Source organism: Schistocerca nitens, chromosome 3 (genome assembly GCF_023898315.1).
Source record: "Schistocerca nitens isolate TAMUIC-IGC-003100 chromosome 3, iqSchNite1.1, whole genome shotgun sequence".
In the NCBI taxonomy this organism is placed as follows: Eukaryota; Metazoa; Arthropoda; class Insecta; order Orthoptera; family Acrididae; genus Schistocerca; species Schistocerca nitens.
In genome coordinates, this window is record NC_064616.1 from 572,140,675 (window position 1) to 572,163,857 (window position 23,183).

The window sequence follows — 23,183 nt, forward strand, 5'->3', positions numbered from 1 at the left end:
TGGAGTAATATATTATATCTTTTCTTGAGAGTGAGACAGTCACATCAGTACCAAGATAGAGTTTGTTTTTGACTTCATTTGACCTGTTCAGTGAGAGAACTGATTAACTGGCTACATATTAATCGAAATAGAGGGGATACATTTTCTACTCTTATCTCAGAAATCAAGTACAATTACCTCTGTGTTTCTGTAGACACTTCAAATCGAGGAAGCCACACTTTCTCTTTCCATCTGAAACCAAAGCAATTATGTCCGTGTAAAAAGGACATTGCTCCTTAGAGGAATATCTTGACATGATTGAAATCTTAGAAAGTTACAGGAGTGTATAGTATTATAACACCATATCTGTTATAATGTTAGACAATTGAGAGGTCGCTAATATGTTATGAAGTAATGGTGCTAGTCACTTTACGCAATAAAGCATATTTTCGTATAAAGTCTTTAAAAAGATTATAACCCGTTTAGACCGCAAGTTGATCTTCAGGTGTCGATTCAGAGCTCAACGCTGATATATAAATATTCCTATGTCATTTACTTTGGTCTTCTAATGGATGAATATCTAAGTATGTTGATTAATAATATTCCATTTCTATTAATGGTAGAGTCACAAGAAATAAGTAAATAGTATCTCTACAAATAATAAGCCACGTTAGCTGGCGATCGGCTTCAGTTAAAACGTCGACTGTTTTGCCAGAAGCAGGAAACAGTAACTGTTGAATCACCAAATACTTGAAGAAAGACGTACACACTATCAATGAATGGAATAGGAAGAATATATGTAGAATTGGGGCTAAAGAGAAATGTGTGCACCTACTCCCATAACTGAGAGGTCAATGTATCTGACACCACACGAAAGGCCGGTCCGCTCAGCCTTATGAAGTATGCTGAGGAACTTGAAGGAGAAATTACGTATCCGATTTCGAAAGCCCATGTTATCAGCAGGAAGAGGAGTGTACTAACAACATTCATTTTTTTAAGAAAATATATTTTCTTCCACGCATTTCGCGATAATTCTTGGACACATAAAACTCTAACTAGCCCAAAGAAATCTAACTTGATTTCTCTTTCGCTTTGCCCAATTAATTACGGATTATCCAGTATTTCGTCTAAACCTCGAGAAGTGCTTTCCGTAATGCATCATTTAAGATATAAAACGGGCACTACAGGGTTATCGCTCTGAATTCTATGGAGTATCTGGATCTTGCGAAAGACTGCAGAACGGTTCTGCTATGTCCATATCAACGTAAATCTTGCGTAAGAATCGCGAACACAAAAGAAATCAGGACTCGAATAGAAGCATTCAGAGAATCGCTTTTGTCTAGTTCCAGTTACAGGTGTAACAGGTAATGCAGTGACTAGCAGGTATGCAACGTAAGCTATGGCGAATTCCATGACACTCTCCTTCTTGTTTCGCGATAATAAAAAACGAGCTGTCCTTCTTTGAACATTTTCGAGGTCCTCTGTCAATCCCGTCTGATGTGGATCCCACACCACACAGCAATACTCAAGAGGAGAGCGGACAAGCGTAGTGTAAGCAGTCTCTTTAGTAGATCTATTCTATTTTCTAAGTGTTCTGCCAATAAATTGCAGTATTTGGTTTGGTGATCATGCCAGTTTAAGCTATTCGTAATTGTAATCCCTAAGTATTTAGCTCAGTTTACAGCCTTTAGACGTGTGTGATTCATCGTGTAACTGAAATTTAGCAGATTCTTTTTAGTGCTCATGTGGATGACTTCACGCTTTTCATGATTTAGAGTCAATTCCCAATTTTTTTACTATACGAATATCTTGTCTAAATCATTTTGAAATTCGTTTTGATCATCTGATGACTTTATATGGTAGTAAATGACAGCACCATCCGCAAACAATCTAAGAGGTCTGTTCCGATTGTCTCCTAAATCGTTTATGTGGATCAGGAACAGCAGAGGACCCATAATACGTCCACGGAGAACGCCGGATATTACTTCCGTGTTGCTCGATCACTTTCCATCGGTTATTACGAACTGTGACCTTTCTGACAGGAAATCATGAATACAGTTACACAGCCGGCCGTGGTGGCCGTGCGGTTCTAGGCGCTCCAGTCCGGAGCCGCGCTGCTGCTACGGTCGCAGGTTAGAATCCTGCCTCGGGCATGGGTGTGTGTGATGTCCTTAGGTTAGTTAGGTTTAAGTAGTTCTAAGTTCTAGGGGACTGATGACCACTGCAGTTGAGTCCCATAGTGCTCAGAGCCATTTGAACCATTTTTGAACAGTTACACAACTGAGACTATACTCCATAGGCATGCAATTTAATTAGAAGTTGCTTGTGAGGAACGATGCCAACGGCCTTGCCGCAGTGGTAACACCAGTTCCCGTCAGATCATCGAAGTTAAGCGCTGTCGGGCTGGGCTAGCTCTTGGATGGGTGACCATCCAGTCTGCCGAGCGCTGTTGGCAAGCGTTGTGCACTCAGCCCTTGAGACAAACTCAGGAGCTACTTGATTGAGAAGTAGCGGCGGCTCCGGTCTCGTAAACTGACCTCCGGCCGAGAGTGCGGTGTGCTGACCACATGCTCCTCCGTATCCATATCCAGTGACGCCTGTGGGCTGGGGAAGACACGGCGGCCGGTCGGTAAAGTTGGGCTTTCCAGGACCTGTTCGGATGGAGTTATGGAGTTTTAGTTTTAGTTTGTGAGAAACGGTGTCTAAAACCTCTGGAAATCTAAAAATATGGAATCAATTTGAAGTCCCCTGTCGATAGCACTCATTACGCGGGGAGAATAAACAACTGAATCCGTGTTGGCTACTTGTCAATAAATCATTTTCTTCCAGGTGATTCATAATGTTCGAGCACAGTATATGTTGCACATTTCTATTGCAAAAAGACATTAGTGACATGGGTCTGTAATTCAGCGGATTACTCCTATTTCCTGTCTTGGGTATTGGTATGAGTTGTGCAGCTTTCCAGTCTTTGGGCACGTATCTTTCCACGAGCAAGTGGTTGTATATGATTGCTAAGTGAGGAGCCATTGTACCAGCATATCCTGAAAGGAACCTGACTGGTATACAGTCTGGACCGTCTATTTCTCAGTTTGCGTCTGAGACGCTTGACTGACTCAATGCAGGACCGCGCACTGAACAGTGACTGTGTACTAATAGCACTGCAAAAGTTCAAGGGTATGAAACATGGCGTTGGTGCGATGCCTGGCAAGGGTCTGGAAAAAATGATTACCAAATTAGAAAAGACAGGTTCTTTTGAAGCGCAATGTGGTAGAGGAAGGAAACAATCACCCTACGTCAGTAGAAGTTGTGGCCGCAGCACTACAGGATGCATTAGGTTTCTCAGTGGAGCATTCATGATGCGAAGAGCTCGATCGAGGGGGTACCACAGATTCTCGATTGGGTTTTAATTCGGGGCGTTTGATGGCCATGGGACTATGGTAAACTCATCCTGGTACTCTACGAATCGTGCACGTACACTGCGAGCAGTGTGACAAATTGCATTGTCCTGCTCGTAGATGCCACTGTGTTGAGGAAAAACTGGTAACATGTAGAGGTGGAAATGTCCCCAAGGATAGATCCATTCGTGTGTTAATCCATTGTGCCTTCAAGAATGTTGAGACCACTCAGGGAATGCCTCGATAACATTCCTCAGACTATAATGCCCCCTCCTCGGGCCTGGACCATTCTGACAATTGTAGCAAGTTGTTTGCTTTCAGAAGTTTCACGCCGTACATGCCAACGGCCATCAGTCCAATGGTGCATAAAACGTGATTCATATGAAAAGACCACCTATCGCCACCCAGTAGCAGTCCAGTTGCAATACTGGCGTGCAAATGCCATTCGTCGTTGCCAATGAACACTAGGCAGCATGAGTGCATGAAAGAGGCGCCTAATGCGGAGACCCATACACAGCAACGGTCACTAGACGGTCGAATAGGAGACACTGTTGGTAGCCCCTTGGTTGATCTAGGGATCAGTTACTCAACTGTTGCACGTCTATTCACCTACACACGTCTGTAGGTTGGTGCACCACAGACGCCTCAGCATCGGTTTTGGATGTGTCATTTTGCCATACATGGTGTACTTTAACGATGGCAGCACTCTATCAGCTTACAAATTTAGCTATTTCAGAAATTCTTCCACCCTTTACCCGAAAGCCAATAACCATGCTCTTTTTCATGTCAGATAAATCGCTCGGTTTCCGCATTACGTCCCCCTGACATGTTTTATGTACCCCCCACTGCTAGTGCAGTGGTCCTTGCCGTTGGTGGGCAGGCTTGCTTGCCTCAGCGATACAGATAGCCTTACCGTAGGTACAACCACAACGTAGGGGTATCTGTTGAGAGGCCAGACAAACGTGTGGATCCTGAAGAGGGGCAGCAACCTTTTCAGTAGTTGCAGGGGCAACAGTCTGAATATTGAGCAAGTAGTAAAGGAAACAAAAGAAGAATTCGGAGTAGGGATTCAAATCCATGGAGAAGAAATAAAAACTTTGAGGTTCGCCGATGACATTGTAATTCTGTCAGAGGCAGCAAAGGACCTGAAAGAGTAGCTGAACGGAATGGACAGTGTCTTGAAAGGAAGATATAAGATGAACATCAACAAAAGCAAAACGAGGATAATGGAATGTAGTCAAATTAAAGCGGGTGATGCTGAGGGAATTAGATTAGGAAATGAGACACTTAAAGTAGTAAAGGAGTTTTGCTATATGGGGAGCAAAATAGCTGATGATGGTCGGGGTAGAGAGGATATAAAATGTAGACTGCCAATGGCAAGGAAAACGTTTCTGAAGAAGAGAAATTTGTTAACTTCGAGTATAGATTTAAGTGTCAGGAAGTCGTTTCTGAAAGTATTTGTATGGAGTGTAGCCACGTATGGAAGTGAAACGTGGACGATGAATAGTTTAGACAAGAAAAGTATAGAAGCTTTCGAAATGTGGTGATACAGAAGAATGCTGAAGATTAGATTGGTAGATCACATAACTAATGAGGAGGTATGGAATATAATTGGAGAGAAGAGAAATTTGTGGCACAACTTGACTAGAAGAAGGGATCGGTTGGTAGCACATATTCTGAGGCATCAAGGTATCACCAATTTAGTGTTGGAGGGCAGCGTGGAAGGTATAAATCGTAGAGGGAGACCAAGAGATGAATACATTAAACAGATTGAGAAGGATGTAGGTTGCAGTAGGTACTGAGTTATGGAGAAGCTTGCACAGGATAGAGTAGCATGGAGAGCTGCAACACACCAGTCTCTGGACTGAAGACCACAACAACAACAACACTACTAGTGACCCCACCTGCCTTCTGTGAGTGGTTATTGCTCGTTGACGTCGGACATTGGCGGTGGTCACATTAATGTGACTGGATCCTGTAATCTAATCATGCATTCTTCCTACTATACTGTGTAGACACAATAAGTAAAATTTCGCTATTTGCTGTCCTTCCTGTTGAATGGGCAGCACTGCAGCTTTAGGAAGCGGCTGACCAGTGTCGTAGACGTGGAAGGGCAGGCAGGCGCAGAGATGCCACGTGCGGTTGTTGCGGCAGTCGTGGCGGCAGTTGTGGCTGGAGTAGGCGCGTTCCAAGTCGAGCGGCCGCTCCTCGCGCAGCAGGCAGCCGCGGCGGCCCGGCCGCTCGAGCTGCGCCGCCTGCGTCGCGTACATCAGCTGCGGCTGCAGCGACAGCAGCACCTCCTGTCCGGGGGACGCCAGCCACGCCGCGCTCGTCTCCGCCGGCACGTTCAGCGCGTCGTGCACCAGCACCTGCGCAACACACGCTCGCCTCACTTACCGTGCGTTTGCACTACGCGGAACAGCCTCTCACAGCAGTTTCGCGAGGCAAGTCACCCTAGAATCTCTACTGCGAAATGTATTCCGCGAGGCCGACTCGTGGCGAGGTAGACCCCAGTCGATCGTTGGGTGCTAAGCGAAGATCCTCACCTCCCTTGTATTGCGCACTGTTATCATCACTAGTGTTACTTCTGAGTCAAGGAACAAGGAGGAAAGCATACTCACCGTCAAATTACACACTGAAGAGCCAAAGAAAGTGGTACACCTGCCTAATATCGTGCAGGGCCCCTGCGAGCACGCAGAAGTGCCGCAACACGACGTGGCATGGACTCGACTGATATCTAAACTAGTGCTAGAGGCAACTGACATGAATCCTGTAGGGCTGTCCATAAATCCGTAAGAGTACGAGGAGTGGAGATCTCTTCTGAACAGCACGTCGCAAGGCATCCTAGAAATGCTCAATAATGTGCATGTCTGGGGAATTTGGTGACTAGCGGAAGTGTTTAAACTCAGAAGAGTGTTCCTAGAGCCACTCTGCAGCAATTTTGGACGTGTGGGGTGTCGTATCGTTTTGCTGGAATGCACAATAGACATGACTGGATGCAGATGACCAGACAGGATGCTTACGAACGTATCACCTGACAGAATCGTTTCTAGACGTTTCAGGGTTCCCATATTACTCCGACTAGGCAACATGTGTCCAATCATCAACAGTCCAATGTCGGTGTTGACGGGCCCGGGCGAGGCGTAAAGCTTTGTGCCTTGCAGTCATCAAGGATACACGAGTGGCTCGGACGCTGACATTTGTTGATGGCCCAGCACTGAAATCTACAGCAATTGGCGGGAGAGTTGCACTTCTGTCACGCTGAACGATACTATTCAGTCGTCGTTGGTCCCGTTCTTGCACGATCTTTTTCTGGCCGCAGCGATGTCGCAGATTTGATGTTTTACCGGATTCCTGATATTCACGGTACGCTCGTGAAATGGTCGTACGGGAAAATGCCCGCTTCATCGCTACCTCGGAGATGCCGTGTCCCATGGCTCGTGCGCCGACTATAACACCACGTTCAAACTCACTTAACTCTTTATAACCTGCCATTGTAGCAGCAGTATCCGACCAAACAACTGCGCCAGACACTTGTTATTTTATTTATACATTGCCGACCGCAGCGCCGTATTCTGCCTGCTTACATATCTCTGTATTTGAATATGCATGTCTATACCAGGGGGACAACCCATTACAATCGGGAGAAAAGAGAGAGTGTGTGGAAGGAAATAAGCGCGATACTACAGAAGAAAGTCGCAACTTTATAATATTTTTGTTTCTTTATTTTGATTTCACTTTCCCATTCAGGGATGGGCTGGCAGCAGAGATTTAGCCGCTGTTAACCTAGTTTGTGAAATATGAAAATGATATTAAGTACAAATAAATATGAGAGAAGGATATATTATTAAAAAAAAGGTATTGCTAATGCGATAAAGTTGATGTTATGTGGGGAGCTGCTCGGAGGCTATGAGAAGGAGGAGAAAAGTGTTTAACGTCCCATCAACAATGAGGTCATTAGAGACGGAGCACAATCTCTGATTAGGGAAAGAAATCGACCGTACGCTTTCAAAGGAAACATCCCGGCATTTGCCCCAAGCGATTTAGGGAAATCACGGGAAAGCTAAATCAGGATGGCCGGACGCGGGTTTGAACTTTCGTCCTCCCGAATACGAGTCCTGTGCTAACCACTGCACCACCTCGCTATGTGGCGCCTATGAGTTGCGAAAGATGATGCTCAAGTCGTTTCTTGCTTTGATCATTAGCTTCAGGTAATGGGTAGGGGAAGACATTATGGTGGAGCAATAAACTGTCGAATGAAAACACCTTCAGCGGTCTAAACTTGCAGTTATTTTATTTCAGCAACCCTTACGCCAACATTACGCCATCTTCCTGATCGACTTGTAGGAAGAATCTCACGTCTGGTCCAGTCAAAATAGAGGCCAGCATTCAGTGAGTGGTGTCCGTAGACTTTGGAACAGTGATTCCTTCGACGATCACTTGCCGACTCATACGATCGAAGGGATTGCTGTGTCAAAAATCTATGAATACTAGTCACTGAATGCTGGCCCCTATTTTGACTGGACCAGAGGTGGGATTCTTCCTACACGTCGGTTAGTTGGCGTGGAGATGGCGTAATGTAGCGCCGAAACTGGTTGCTCAAATAAAATAACTGGAAATTGAGACGGCTGAAGGCGTTTTGATACGACATTTTATAATGAACAGCAAAGGTTTCGCAACCATCCGTATAAAGATGGACTTAGAGAGATATTATGGTGGTAAGTAGACACAGGATGAGAACAGCAGAGGTAAATAAACTGGAATTATATATATGGGGATTGATATAAGAAATGACCGCTCATTTGGGGTCGTATAGAAGTGAAAGGTAGAGGAACAACAACAGCTGGATCACTGAATGATATGGGCAAATTATGTACTGTACACACACTGCTGGTCAATAAAACAATAACACCATAAAGGCGAGATGGAACAAACGTTAAAAGGGTATGGATATGCAAATTATTACTACTTGTATTCCATTATATCTCTATAAAGCAGGAAAGAATAATGTCACCTATACTGTGTATACTGGATGACTAGAAACAGCCTGGAAAGCTTGTAAGGGTCTTGCAGGATATATTATGCTGAGAAATGATCATTAAGAAAATAATTGATACTTTGCGCCGTTTACGACTTAATTAGCGTTGAAATTAGCCAATCACTCCGTTTCGCGTGCGAATTCAAGCGACCTGCTAGACAAAATTAGTGACAGTTGTTTTTGTATCACTCTCTTGTTCGGTTTTAGGAAACCAACCGCAGAATACGTTTGGCGACATCGTCTCTGACGGGACCCTTGAATCTGTGAGAGCAACTGCCTGATTGGCTACTTTCATTGCTAATTAACTCGGAAACGACACAACGTATCGAATTTTTTTCTTCACAATTATTTTTCAATATAACCCTGCAATGCCCTTGCAGGCTTTCCAGACGGTTTGTGACCACTCTGTATGAAGAAAGATTACACAGCGGGTTTTTCATTCAGATAATGTATTTGAATGTTGGTTGTTTGTAAGAAGATCGTATTACGCCTCGTGTAAGAAGGAATTCGGAATTCGACATCGGCATTGTCATGGCTTGTCTAGAATGTGGCTTCTTGTTCCGCGACAGTCTGCTCGTGTTGGTCAGGATCCCATGACTGCTGTTCAAATACGCAATCAATGGATTCTGAAGGGTTATACTTAACGCTAGGCAGGATTTTAAGAGCCCCATAGGATTAGCGCCTGAGAGGATAGACACTGTCTGCTCGAACGTGAGGTCGTATCGCTGTGTCACATGCCTCGAGTCAGGAAATGGGCTTGTTTGTAGCAACACATTAATTCTATTTTAGTAAGTGCGTTGTACACAGGCTGTATGAAAATATATCTTTTTTCTGCGACTCGATCCCGGATCGTCGTGATGGTGTTAGTAACTATAACTTTGCAAAATTTACCACCGTGATGATGATGTGAAATCGAAACCAGTAGTGGGTAAAAGATACATTTCCAGAAACTTTATGAAATATTTATTGGCTGTTGACATCCGCCATATAGAAATGATTGACATTTGATACTGCTTCGTTCATTGACATACGTTTATTTATAAAAAGCTAGATATCTCTCCATTTTCTCATGGATAGCACTGATTACCCCCCTACCCCATGAACCCTGGAACTTGCCGTCGGTGGTGTGGCTTGCGTGCCTCAGCGATACAGATAGCCGTAAAATAGGTGCAATCTCGACGGAGGGGTATATGTTGAGAGGTCAGACAAACCTTTAGTTAATGAGGAGGGGCAGCAGTCTTTTCAGTAGTTGTAGGGGCAACAGTCTGGATGAGTGACTGATATGGTCTTGTAACATCAACCGAAACGGCCTTGCCGTGCAGATACTGCGAACTGCTGGAAGCAAGGGGAAACTACAGCCGTAACTTCCCCCGAGGGCATGCAGCTCTTCTGAATGGTTAAATGATCATGGCATCCTCTTCGGTAAAACATTCCGGAGGTAAAATAGTCCCCCATTCGGATCTCCGAGTAGGGACTATTCAGCAGGACGTCGTTATCAGGAGAAACAAAACTGGCGCTCTACGGATTGGAGCGCGGAAATGTCAGATCCCTTAATCAGGCCGGTAGGTTAGAAAATTTAAACAGGGAACTAGATAGGTTAAAGTTATACATAGTCTGGATTAGTGAAGTTCGGTGGCAGGTGGAACAGGACTTCTCGTCAGGTGAATACAGCGTTATAAAAACAAAATCAAACATGGGTAATGCAGGAGTAGGTTTAATAATGAATAAACAAACAGGAACGCGGATAAGCTACTATGAACAGCGTAGTGAAAGTATTATTGTAGCCAAGATAGACACAAAGCCCACAGTCACCACAGTAGTACAAATTTACACTATGTAATCAAAACTATCCTGACACTCTCAAAAACATACGTTTTGCAAATTATGTGCATTGTGCTGCCACCTACTGCCAGGTACGCCATATTAGCGACCTCAGTAGTGATTAGACATCGTGAGAGAGCAGAACTCACAGACTTCTAACGTGATCAGCTGATTGGGTGTCACTTGTGTCATACGTCTGTATGCGAGATTTCCACACTCCTAAACATCCCTAGGTCCACTGTTTCCGATGTGATAGTTAAATGGAAACGTGGACGAACACGTACAGCACAAAAGCGTACAGGCCGACCTCGTCTGTTCCCGGGTTCGATTCCCGGCGGGGTCAGGGATTTTCTCTGCCTCGTGATGACTGGGTGTTGTGTGATGTCCTTAGGTTAGTTAGGTTTAAGTAGTTCTAAGTTCTAGGGGACTGATGACCATAGATGTTAAGTCCCATAGTGCTCAGAGCCAACAACGACCTCGTCTGTTGACTGACAGAGACAGCCGACAGTTGAATAGGGTCATAATGTGTAATAGGCAGACATCTATCCAGACCATCACACAGGAATTCCAAATTGCTCCAGGATCCACTGCAAGTATTATGACAGTTAGGCGGGAGTGAGAAAACTTGGATTTCATGGTCGAGAGACTGCTCATAAGCCACACATCATGCCTTGTTGACAACTTGGGTCCATGGCTTCTTGGGGGCTGCGCCACACTCGAACCCTACCATCAGCACTTACCAACTGAAATCTGGACTCATCTGACCAGTCCACGGTTTTCCAGTAGTCTAGGGTCCCACCGATATGACCAAGAGAGGTGCTGCAGGCGATGTTATGCTGTTAGCAAAGGCACTCGCGCCGGTCATTTGCTGCCTTGGTCCATTCACCACAAATTTCGCCGCACTGTCCTAACGGATACGTCTGTAGTACGTCCCACATTAAGTTCTGCGATTGTTTCATGCAGTGTTGCTTGTCTGGTAACACTGACAACTCTACGCAAACGCCGCTGCTCTTGGTACACTATTGACACTGTGGATCCCGGAATACTGGATTCCCTAACGTTTTCCGAAATAGAATGTCCCTTGCGTCTAGCTCCAACTACCATTCCGCGTTCAAAATCTGTTAATTCCCACCGTGCGGCCATAATCACGTCGGAAACCTTCTCTCATGTATCACCTAAGTCCAAACGACAGGTCCGCCATTGCACTGCCCTTTTACACGTTGTGAATGCGATACTACTGCCATCTGCATATGTGCAGATCGCTATCCCATGAAATTTGTCACTTCACTGTGCCATTTTTAATAAGGGGACTCTGAGTCGATACTATTAAAGAACGACTGCTAGCTGCCCCGGAAAAGGCTTCACCATCAAACATTACCCCATACCGTTACCGTTCCAGTAAAATAAACGATATAAGTCTGATCAAGGGGTCCACGTGATGCCATCTGACAGCTCCTTCGTCTTCTGCTTACATCGTCATAGGACGACAGTACTGCAGAGTCATTTTTCTAGCACACCACGCAGTTGTTATTTAATCTTTGCTTTCGAAACTCGAGCTACTACTTGTAAACGAGTAGCTACTTCGCTGTTCTTACGGGGCTACGTGGAATCCGCTTTATTCCTGCCAGAAAGTGGCTGTCCTTTACAGGGAAGTCACAATGCTTAGTTGTAAAAACGGATCCTCAGTATTAGAATCGCTGCTGAAGGGATGGACTGTGAAAGGGGGCTAAAAACGTTTGTTGTCCAGAATGAGGCCGAACTCTACTGTTCTCGCATCCATTACCATCTATGGTATGCTGTTGCACCGATAACAGCGTATTGTCTATCCTTCCACCTGCATATACAGTATTAAACATAATCTAAAGAGCGTAGTGAACTCGAAGCATAATGTGAGGAAAAAATATTATGACGAATGCGGTTAACTTAGAAGATCGTCTGACACAGTCACTCGTCACGCCTCTAAGTTCTCGATATGAGTGACTTTCATTTTAACAGTGGTAGGACATTCCTTCCGCAAGAAGTCAAAATGTCTTTCGTAATAGAACTGCCCGTCTTTTCCAACATGCTTCACTTGCATAAACATGTCTCAAGCATGTCAACTGAATGAAATCCGTCTTAGACAACGTATGAACGAGAGAACCAATGTCAAGAGTGCATATTTGTAGTACTGTTCGCTTTCGATTCATCCACTGGTACGGAGACCTTCCTAAGAGATAGCGACACGACGGCCTGTTGAAACGCTATGTCTATGCCTTGGTCTGCTCATTGATAGTTCGTTCGTTCATTATTTAATACTAACTTTACTCTCTGATCTTAAAATTCATACAGACTAACTTGTAGTCTAAAGTTGCCTATTCTATCATTAATACTAGAAGCACGCAAATGCGAATACTGATGTACGGGGTGGGGCAGATAAAAGTGGCCCGGAAAACAGAGTTACAGGGTACAAAGAAACACAGCAGAAAAAAGGAAATACAGTACTAACCCGACTATAGCAGACGTTGAAAGTGACCACAATTCGTCTCTTGGCACTTCTGGGCCCGGGTCAGCAAGCTGCTGAAGGCGGATCGAAGCTGGACTGCTGGAATTGCTGCAAACTCATCCGAAATGTTCTGCTGCAGTTCGTGAAGACTATGGGTGTTGTTTGCGATACACCTTAGACTTGAGGGCTTCCCACATAAAGTAATCGCACACTGACAGATCAGGTGACCTGCGTGGCCCGCTAGGGCCGCAACCAGCCTGTCCTCTTCTAACAACTCTGTCAGGTGTGAAGATTGTGTAAATGTGCTCCACGGTTCGGCTGGCTCTGTGGACAGTTGCCCTGTCCTGCTGGAAGTGACTGTAGGTATTTTCCTCCTCCTTTAATGCTGCCACAAATGGTTTCAAAATGTTACCAATGTAATGCACCGAAGTCAGCGTCTGATGAATGTATTAGCGGCTTGCAGACATTGCATACCAAACCCCAACATTCTGATCATGCAATGGTTCTTTCGAGGGTTCTCCGCTGCCCAGAACCTGTGATTCTGTAAGTTGACATAACCACTCATGTGAAACCAGGCTTCATCAGACATAAATAGCAGATGTAATTCCAAGCCATTCATTGTTATCTCAGTGAGCAGCCACTCACAAAACTGGAGGCGCTGAGGAGCACAGCTGGTTTTAATGCATGAACAACAGACACTCGTTAGTGTTGCATGTGCAGATCCAGGTGGAGTAATTGTCGCATGATCGACGTGATATGCCGGTCTCTGAAGCATTTTCTGATGAACTGCGGCGACATTTTCTGATGTGCAGGCACGTTTCGGAATGTTTTCTGACTTGTTCAAAACGGATCCTGTGTGACGTCATTTTCGGACTGAGCGTTTCAGCAAACAACTAACCACACGGTTTCCACGATTTTGTTGTCGCGTAACATTTAACAACGAACACCCACTGCTGCACTAGTAAAATCGTCCTCTTTGCACTGCTCCAATCACACTGACAGCCCGCGCTACCCTCTGAACCGGTGTGGATCACGTGGCGGGCGTACACGTGGTGAGCTCGTCACGGGGTGTGGCTATATGCGTAAGTTCACGTCCAGTCGCATCAGCCTCTCCGGGCCACTTTTATTTGCCACACATGTATATAGATATCTAATATGTAGGTACATGTTGAGAACTGTTCTACATATCTTGAGGTAAAGCAAAACCACAGCTATTCATAGTTGCAGGAGGCAATATTCTCTCACGACGAAGTGTATCCACAGACATCGCTTACTTCAGTAAAAAAAAACAAGAGAAATACAACGTGTTTCAGTAATGAGTTACCGACGACACTCGTTTCGAATAAAGCAAGTTAATATTCCACGGGGAGGTCAACGTTTTACACATCCATTGTCCTGTGATTTGACAATACAACATTGGAACAAAAAGGTTGTATTGAGAGTTTAGAGACGAATGTAATCATAGAGAAGTGCAATGAAACCCTAATGACGTATTGAAACGTTGTTAATGAGACTGTGATCTAACTCTTTTGTGATCTATCTCCTTTTTCTTTTTCGGAGAGCAAACATCACACAAGGGGAGGCCACGACGTTGGGATCACGGATTTACTTCAAACTTTGTTCACCTTATAATGTAACTGATGTATCTGTGCGTAATTGGCGACCGTCGTAGTTCATAGTTGGCTACTGGTATTAAAAAAACTTGCACCTACACTATCCGTTCTCGCTACATAAGCAATGTCTCACCGCTACGCAGATTGACAGCCATACGGGGCCTGCCTCTGTGTCTGCAGCTCGAAGTGTAGAAGTGCGAAGTAGTCCCGGGTACCTTATCAGATTGCATGTATAAGGGATTTCGAAAATCACGACAGGCACACATTTTGAGGAAAACTCTGTGCGTTTCTTCATTTACTTGTCGATAGCTATAAATACGTTCGTTCTAATAATTAAATCTAATTGAAAAAAGTAAATAGTCAAATAACATGAAATTCACTAAAACTTCATGCAAATGCATGTTTTTTTTTAAATTATATTGCCTCTCATATGTCTTAAAAATTAAATAATATGAACAGCGATGAAAAAAATATAGATTAAAAATTAAGTGTGAGCAGGAATCGAATCGTCGCCTCATACATCTTCCTCTTACGAAGCTCAAACGCTAAATATTTCTTCTATTTCTTTCTTTTTTTATCAGAGAGCTTTAAGGGATGAGGTCATGGGTTGAAGGAGGCAGGGTGGACAGATGTCGCAACCCAATGCCTGGCCACAATGTCTCCTCCCTCCCGTTCCTAAGGATGTGGTCGAAGGGATTAAATTGTTTTTTCATCATTTTTTATTTTTCAGATTTTTAATTGATTGTTTTGCTTTTTTGCCATTTATAGGTGTAAAACACAACATACAGAAACTAAAGATGCCATTCAACACAGCCAAACGTAAAACGACTCCGAACGCCGTCTAGATTTAAAAAAAATTCATTAACAACAGAAAAACGAGACCCTGCAACGGTCCAGTTGGCGTGTATCCAGGTCGGCTTCTCGCTAACTTAAAAACGAGATATAGTCTCCTGAGTACATCCGGCATGAACGTAAGTTCCTGAACGTTGAGCCATCTTCTCATTTCACTTCTCCCACCCGAAACACCCCAGCTAGCCGGAGGGTCCGTGAATAACGAACCTAAGTAATTGGAAAAACATGTTCTATATTTCACAGTGTCGCCACAAGATCACATGTCGCTCTTGCAGTATGTACAAGAAGTCTATGACGTCCTTTTCATCAGTGCGATACAGATAATAAGTCGCCACCCGCTTTATTCAGTTTATGGTGTTGTCCTGGAGGTGGGAAACTATACTGTGTCAGAGAACAGTAGGTCGTCAGCTTTGATAGCCGTATCCACCGTACGCAATTAAAAGAAGAGCATTTTGCTCGTTAGAAGCCAACAGTCGACTGCCTTGCCAGAAACCAAACGATGCTCGTCGGAGTCGACGACCGCGCAGTGGGGCAAATCTGCGTCGACCAGGTGAATAGAGGGCAGTCGTTGACGCTTTGGGAATGATCCGTTCACCACTACATACCACAAAGCACGTACCTCTGTAGGGAGAGAGGGAAGATGAACCGCTCTCCATATTCTCTGCCTCTGTATCGCCGGGTACTTATGTTCGACCATATTGTAAGATTTGTTGCTGAAGGAAGCTTCGACATTCGTCTTTCGTTGTGTGCAGTATGGTCTCCGGCAAACTGTCCTGGACGTAACTGTAATCGACGAAGAAGTCCCGAAGGTGTGCGAACGGTGCTGTGATGTGGCCAACACTGACTGGTGGACGGAGTGCATGGGGGACCACTTCGTTGATCACAGCGCCCATTAATGTGACGTGCTCGATTCGCTAATAGCGTTGGATCGTACTAAGAAGTAACACACCCGCCCTGTTCCTCACGTTTATGACTCCGATACCTCCCCCTCTCGGTGGCAGCGTCAAGGTACCGTAGTGGATTCTAAAGAGGAGGTCAGCACTCTCAAAATGTCCGAAGGCTGACTGTAGTCTTGACGCGATCGTAGTGGGCAACTGCAGTATGTGTGCCAAGTGCCTTGTTTTTGGAGCCATATAGATGCTGACATAATGCGCGCTGGAATATATCTGTGGCTCGCAGTGCATATTGTCTTACTATTGCCCGAATTTGTCGCAGTAACCGTCGATAATTATCCGCCGCTGTACGTCGTATGTTTCCATGGAACACCACTTCCAAACACGTGAGAGTGGGGACCTTGGTGATGGGCACTGCTGTCCTTGGTTACAGTCTCTGCCCACTTCCATACATCGGGTCTTCAAAAAATAGTTCAAATGGCTCTGAGCACTATGGGACTCAACTTCTGAGGTCATTAGTCCCCTAGAACTTAGAACTGCTTAAACCTAACTAACCTAAGGACATCACACACATCCATGCCCCAGGCAGGATTCGAACCTGCGACCGTAGCGGTCTCGCGGTTCCAGACTGCAGCGCCTAGAACCGCACGGCCACTTCGGCCGGCTACATCGGGTCTGTCGTAGGTTAATGACACTACCCGTAACCGTTCCATACTGCTGAAGCCATCCTAGCGCTGCCTGGATTTCATCTCACCTGACTAAAAGAACGCTGTCATCGGCGTATGCGCGGCGTTGGAAACATGCGGTCCGTACTTAGACGCCTTTAATGCGTCATCGAAGGCCGTATAGTGCAGGTTCAAGAGCGATAGCAAATAAGATGGCCGAAAGGAGACAACCTTGCCACACTGAACGCCGGATCGTGATAGGTTCTGAGCTAGCGCTGTTCACCAAGACTGTCGAGTGCTCGTCTTGAATCAACCTCGATACCGTGTCCACAGACGTAAGTGGTATTCCCATCCGTTCCATGATCGCGCGGAGGAATACATGGCCCACTCAGTCGAAAGCGTGATCGGAATGCACTGCCACTAGGGCTCCTCGTAATCTACCGACCCACATAAGTGCTATGACATTACTGTATTCCCCCTAGCGCTCTGTGTCTATTGCTCTTCCCACCTAGACATGTTTGACCTAAATGTATTTTGTCCTTTATCGCCGCTTGAAGACGGCCATGAAGGATACGTGCAAAGATTTTGTTATCTGCGTTCAGTAATCTCAAGGGCTGGTAGCTTCGTAGTCCACGACCATCACATGGATTTGGAAAGGATGTCATGGTACCATCTGTGAACTCGGTAGGAACCGATAAGGTTGTTGTTGTTGTGGTCTTCAGTCCTGAGACTGGTTTGATGCAGCTCTCCATGCTACTCTATTCTGTGAAAGCTTCTTCATCTCCCAGTACGTACTGCAGCCTACATCCTTCTGAATCTGCTTAGTGTATTCATCTCTTGGTCTCTCTCTACGATTTTTACCCTCCACGCTGCCCTCCAATACTAAGTTGGTGATCCCTTGATGCCTCAGAACATGTTCTACCAACCGATCACTTCTTCTAGTCAAGTTGTGCCACAAATTCCTATTCTCCCCAATCCTATTCAGTACCTCCTCATTAGTTATGTGATCTACCCATCTAATCTGTACCGATAAGGTACAGGTTGATAATTATTGAATTATATGAAATAAAATCGTCATAACATCTGAATGGTTTGCGTTAGGACGTTCAAACTACACGGTTGGCCGCGGGGCATGATGGGAATTAGTATGCGCTGTATGGTTTGGTTTAGCGATGAAGCCCCTTTCATTTAGATGGGTTCGTCAATAAACAAAATTGGTGCGTTTGGGGGACTGAGAATTCACATTTTGCGATCGAGGAGTTTCTTCACCCTCAACTGGTGACCGTGTGGTGAGCAATCTCCAGTCGCAACAATCGGTGCGATATTCCTTGATGGCACGGTGGCTACCGAACGGTATGTGAAGGTTTTGGAAGATGATTTCATCCCCATTATCCAAAGCGATCCTAATTTCGACAAGATGTGGTTCACTCAAGACCCCATCAAAGCAGGAGCGGGGTTTTATGTCCGGGAGGAGCACTCTGGGGACCGCATTCTGGCTCTGGGCTACACAGAGGGCCGGACGGAGTGGCCGAGCGGTTCTAGGCGCTTCAGTCTGGAACCGCGGGACCACTACGGTCGCAGGTTCGAATACTGCCTCGGGCATGGGTGTGTGATGTCCTTAGGTTAGTTAGGTTTAAGTAGTTCTAAGTTCTAGGGGACTGATGACCTCAGATGTTAAGTCCCATAGTGCTCAGAGCCATTTGAACCTACACAGTGGCCTCTGGCATGGGCCTCGATTAACTGCCATATTCTCCCGATCTGGACACATGCGACTCCTTTTTGTGGGTCTATATTAAAGACAAGGTGTACAGCAATGACCCAAAAACCATTGAAAACAGCCATTCAGGAGGTCATCGATAGCATTGATGCTCCGACACTTCTGTGGGTCATGCAGAATTTCGCTATTCGTCTGCGCCACATCATCGCCAATGGGGGAAAGCATATCGAACATTTCATAACCTAAATCCGAATATATTTAGTGACGTTGAATAAAATGTATGCACGCTGTAGTTTGTAACTAATTTTCGTTTTTTTTTTTCATATACACTCCTGGAAATTGAAATAAGAACACCGTGAATTCATTGTCCCAGGAAGGGGAAACTTTATTGACACATTCCTGGGGTCAGATACATCACATGATCACACTGACAGAACCACAGGCACATAGACACAGGCAACAGAGCATGCACAATGTCGGCACTAGTGCAGTGTATATCCACCTTTCGCAGCAATGCAGGCTGCTATTCTCCCATGGAGACGATCGTAGAGATGCTGGATGTAGTCCTGTGGAACGGCTTGCCATGCCATTTCCACCTGGCGCCTCGGTTGGACCAGCGTTCGTGCTGGACGTGCAGACCGCGTGAGACGACGCTTCATCCAGTCCCAAACATGCTCAATGGGGGACAGATCCGGAGATCTTGCTGGCCAGGGTAGTTGACTTACACCTTCTAGAGCACGTTGGGTGGCACGGGATACATGCGGACGTGCATTGTCCTGTTGGAACAGCAAGTTCCCTTGCCGGTCTAGGAATGGCAGAACGATGGGTTCGATGACGGTTTGGATGTACCGTGCACTATTCAGTGTCCCCTCGACGATCACCAGTGGTGTACGGCCAGTGTAGGAGATCGCTCCCCACACCATGATGCAGGGTGTTGGCCCTGTGTGCCTCGGTCGTATGCAGTCCTGATTGTGGCGCTCACCTGCACGGCGCCAAACACGCATACGACCATCACTGGCACCAAGGCAGAAGCGACTCTCATCGCTGAAGACGACACGTCTCCATTCGTCCCTCCATTCACGCCTGTCGCGACACCACTGGAGGCGGGCTGCACGATGTTGGGGCGTGAGCGGAAGACGGCCTAACGGTGTGCGGGACCGTAGCCCAGCTTCATGGAGACGGTTGCGAATGGTCCTCGCCGATACCCCAGGAGCAACAGTGTCCCTAATTTGCTGGGAAGTGGCGGTGCGGTCCCCTACGGCACTGCGTAGGATCCTACGGTCTTGGCGTGCATCCGTGCGTCGCTGTGGTCCGGTCCCAGGTCGACGGGCACGTGCACCTTCCGCCGACCACTGGCGACAACATCGATGTACTGTGGAGACCTCACGCCCCACGTGTTGAGCAATTCGGCGGTACGTCCACCTGGCCTCCCGCATGCCCACTGTACGCCCTCGCTCAAAGTCCGTCAACTGCACATACGGTTCACGTCCACGCTGTCGCGGCATGCTACCAGTGTTAAAGACTGCGATGGAGCTCCGTATGCCACGGCAAACTGGCTGACACTGACGGCGGCGGTGCACAAATGCTGCGCAGCTAGCGCCATTCGACGGCCAACACCGCGGTTCCTGGTGTGTCCGCTGTGCCGTGCGTGTGATCATTGCTTGTACAGCCCTCTCGCAGTGTCCGGAGCAAGTATGGTGGGTCTGACACACCGGTGTCAATGTGTTCTTTTTTCCATTTCCAGGAGTGTAGTTCAATAATAGTCACCCACGACGGTCCCATTAGAGAAGGAAAGATGAGGTACAACTCAAGAGGGAGTCCATCCAGTCCAGCAGATTTGTTTAACGCACCACACTTTAGGGCAGCGTCCAGATCATCTGCTGTGATTTCAGCTATAAGGCCGTCCACTCCAGTGGGACGCTCAGCCGCTGGCATTTCGCGAAGCACGTCTGCGAGTTCTGCTCTGTCCAGTTGTTCCTCCGCATAGGAACCATGATGGTGATGAGCGAAAGCACGTACAGTATCCTTCTGCAACGTGATCCGCGATCCATCGGCCATTTAGACATCCCGTGTAAGTGTACTTCGCCGCTGCCTCCTTTCTCTCACTACGGTGTATTTTGTAATGACGGCCGTTCGTTGCGTAATCCATCGAGCAACCTCGCATATACTTTAACTCCTTCCGTCTTCACTACCGTAAGACGCAGCAGTTGTGCTTGATACGGTGGACAGTCTGCTTACGGTCCGGAGACGGTGGTTGCGTCCGTAATTCACGTAGGGTTGTGAAATAAAATTCGGAAGTCGCCCGTTGCCAATGTGACTTATCTTGACCATACCGTGTGACGGTTCTGCGTAAAGCCGGTTTAACATAGCAAAGCCACCGCTTAAGCGTTGAATCGTACGCACGTTGACACCGTTGACATTGATGCCATGTGTCTTCAACCTCCCGTAAACAGTTCTCATTACGCAGGTGGGTAACATTGAGATTCCACGCCACCGCTTAAGCGTTGAATCGTACGCACGTTGACACCGTTGACATTGATGCCATGTGTCTTCAACCTCCCGTAAACAGTTCTCATTACGCAGGTGGGTAACATTGAGATTCCACGGAACCCTGCTGCTCCATGTCTTTTGGCGAGACAGCGGCGGAGCAGATGTAACCCTGGTCGTCGGTAAAGGCCGCAGGCCACACCTGCGCGTCAATAGTCGCCGTGCGTAGCCCACGTGACATATACACCCTCTCGAGTTGATTGGCTGAATTGATCATAAAGTACGTATATCCGAGGCTGTCGCCGGGCGTCATTCCCCAGGTGTCATGCAAGGCAAGATCCCGGATCAGTGTCTGTAACGCCGGGCAAGGGATTAAGTGTAGGCGCAGAACGAAGTTAAAGTCGTCACCGACAATGTAATTCTCCTGACGTCCTCGAAAGATTGGCGACACTTCCTCTGTGTAAAAGGATGTGCGTTCGCGTCTCTTCCTCAAGTCAAACGGTGCCCAAACATTCACCAGGCGGACATCTCCTACAGTCAGGGCAAAACCACAGCTCGCTGGTAAGTATTCCACATCCTTAGCCACTATTGCTTCTCGTAATAGTATGGCTTGCCACCGCTTCGTCGTAACCTGTTAAACGATAGACGCCATAACCATAAAACTAAATCGGGGCATTGTTTCTTATCTCCTACATAAAACTATGTCGTCCGCTGCCCACAGCATTTCTTGCAGCATTTGCATCTTTACTGGGACGCGAATACCATTGATGTTAGCTGTATCAATAAGGTAGGCGTGTGGCATCGGCTCTGTTGTGCACTGCTAAAAAGTCGCGCACCAACGAAATGGCTGTCTACGAAGCATTCCCCCTGGACCGGGACCACACGACACCGCCTCATTGGCCGCCGTGAACAAGGTCCCCAACCGACTCGTTGTCGGTGGGAGCCAATGGCTGAACGTCGACGTACTGCAACGTTTCCTGTCTTTTCGTCTTCTGTGGACAGCTGCCGCTTCTTTCGCTTCTTTGTCAACCGCTGTTTTCGTAATCGTGCCTCCACGTCTGCTGAGGGATGCTGTTCAGTGCAGTCCTCTTGCGGATCCGCTTCCACATCTGAAGATGGGTTCGATTGGAGTGTGGGAGGACCGTGGCTCCGCAGATGTTATGGGGTGTCTGGCTGATGGTGTGACAAGGTCATTTGTGCCGTCAGTGACGTGGGCTCGGGGACGATACTCGTAGACTATATGGGCACCGGCCTGTCATAGAGACTAAATATCTCGAAAAGATCTTGACCAATTTACTTAACATTTTTACATGATGATCTAGGAAACATTCGACATTCGGAAGGACGTAGGTTACATATATTTAAGTAAATCGGTCAACAACTATTCAACTATTAAGGATTTTGCGCTGATTTTTACACGATACTCTAACAAATATTTGGACGGACATATATATATATCAGTAAGACGGCCGGCCGGAGTGGCCGAGCGGTTCTAGGCGCTACAGTCTGGAACCGCGAGACCGCTACGGTCGCAGGTTCGAATCCTGCCTCGGGCATGGGTGTGTGTGATGTCCTTAGGTTAGTTAGGTTTAAGTAGTTCTAAGTTCTAGGGGACTGATGACCTCAGAAGTTAAGTCCCATAGTGCTCAGAGCCATTTGAACCATTTTGAATCATCAGTAAGACGGTCAAGAACTTTTTGAGATTTTTGCTAACAACGTTTCCCCTTTATATACAAAAAGTATATTGCCTACGTACTACCGACTGTTTACTAGAACATCGTGTAAAAATTTTAAGTAAACTGCCCAAGATCTTTTCGAGATTTTTAGTAAAAAGGTCTCGTCTTTATAGTAAACAGCTCAAGAACTTTTAGAGATTTTCTTGTGCAAAAATTTCGAAAGGTTTTTGATGATTTTACTTCCAGTTTTTACACGATACTCTAATAAATGTTTGTTCTATTTTCTTCCCCGCTGTCGGTTTTAATAGAAAACAGGAAAGCTATATTTATGGCTTATCAAATGGTTCAAATGGTGGTGAGCACTATGGGACTTAACATCTATGGTCATCATTCCCCTAGAACTTAGAACTACTTAAACCTAAGGACAGTACACAACACCCAGTCATCACGAGGCAGAGAAAATCCCTGACCCCGTCGGGAATCGAACCCAGGAACACGGGCGCGGGAAGTATGGCTTATCCGCTTATGATTAGAGCACTGCTATGGAATCTCAAACATCGAAAAC

At 46.2% G+C, this 23,183-nt stretch overlaps 1 protein-coding gene and 1 pseudogene across 1 annotated transcript in view; one reads left to right on the forward strand and one right to left on the reverse strand.

The window, feature by feature from the left end:
* Window positions 1-23,183, reverse strand: part of LOC126249344 (pickpocket protein 11-like) — a 40,245-nt gene that overhangs the window by 16,501 nt on the left and 561 nt on the right. Inside the window, exon 2 of the mRNA XM_049950998.1 lies at window positions 5,467-5,743. Coding sequence (XP_049806955.1) covers window positions 5,467-5,743 — 277 coding nt within the window. The remainder of the gene's footprint in view (window positions 1-5,466; window positions 5,744-23,183) is intronic.
* Window positions 2,317-2,434, forward strand: LOC126250003 (5S ribosomal RNA; annotated as a pseudogene).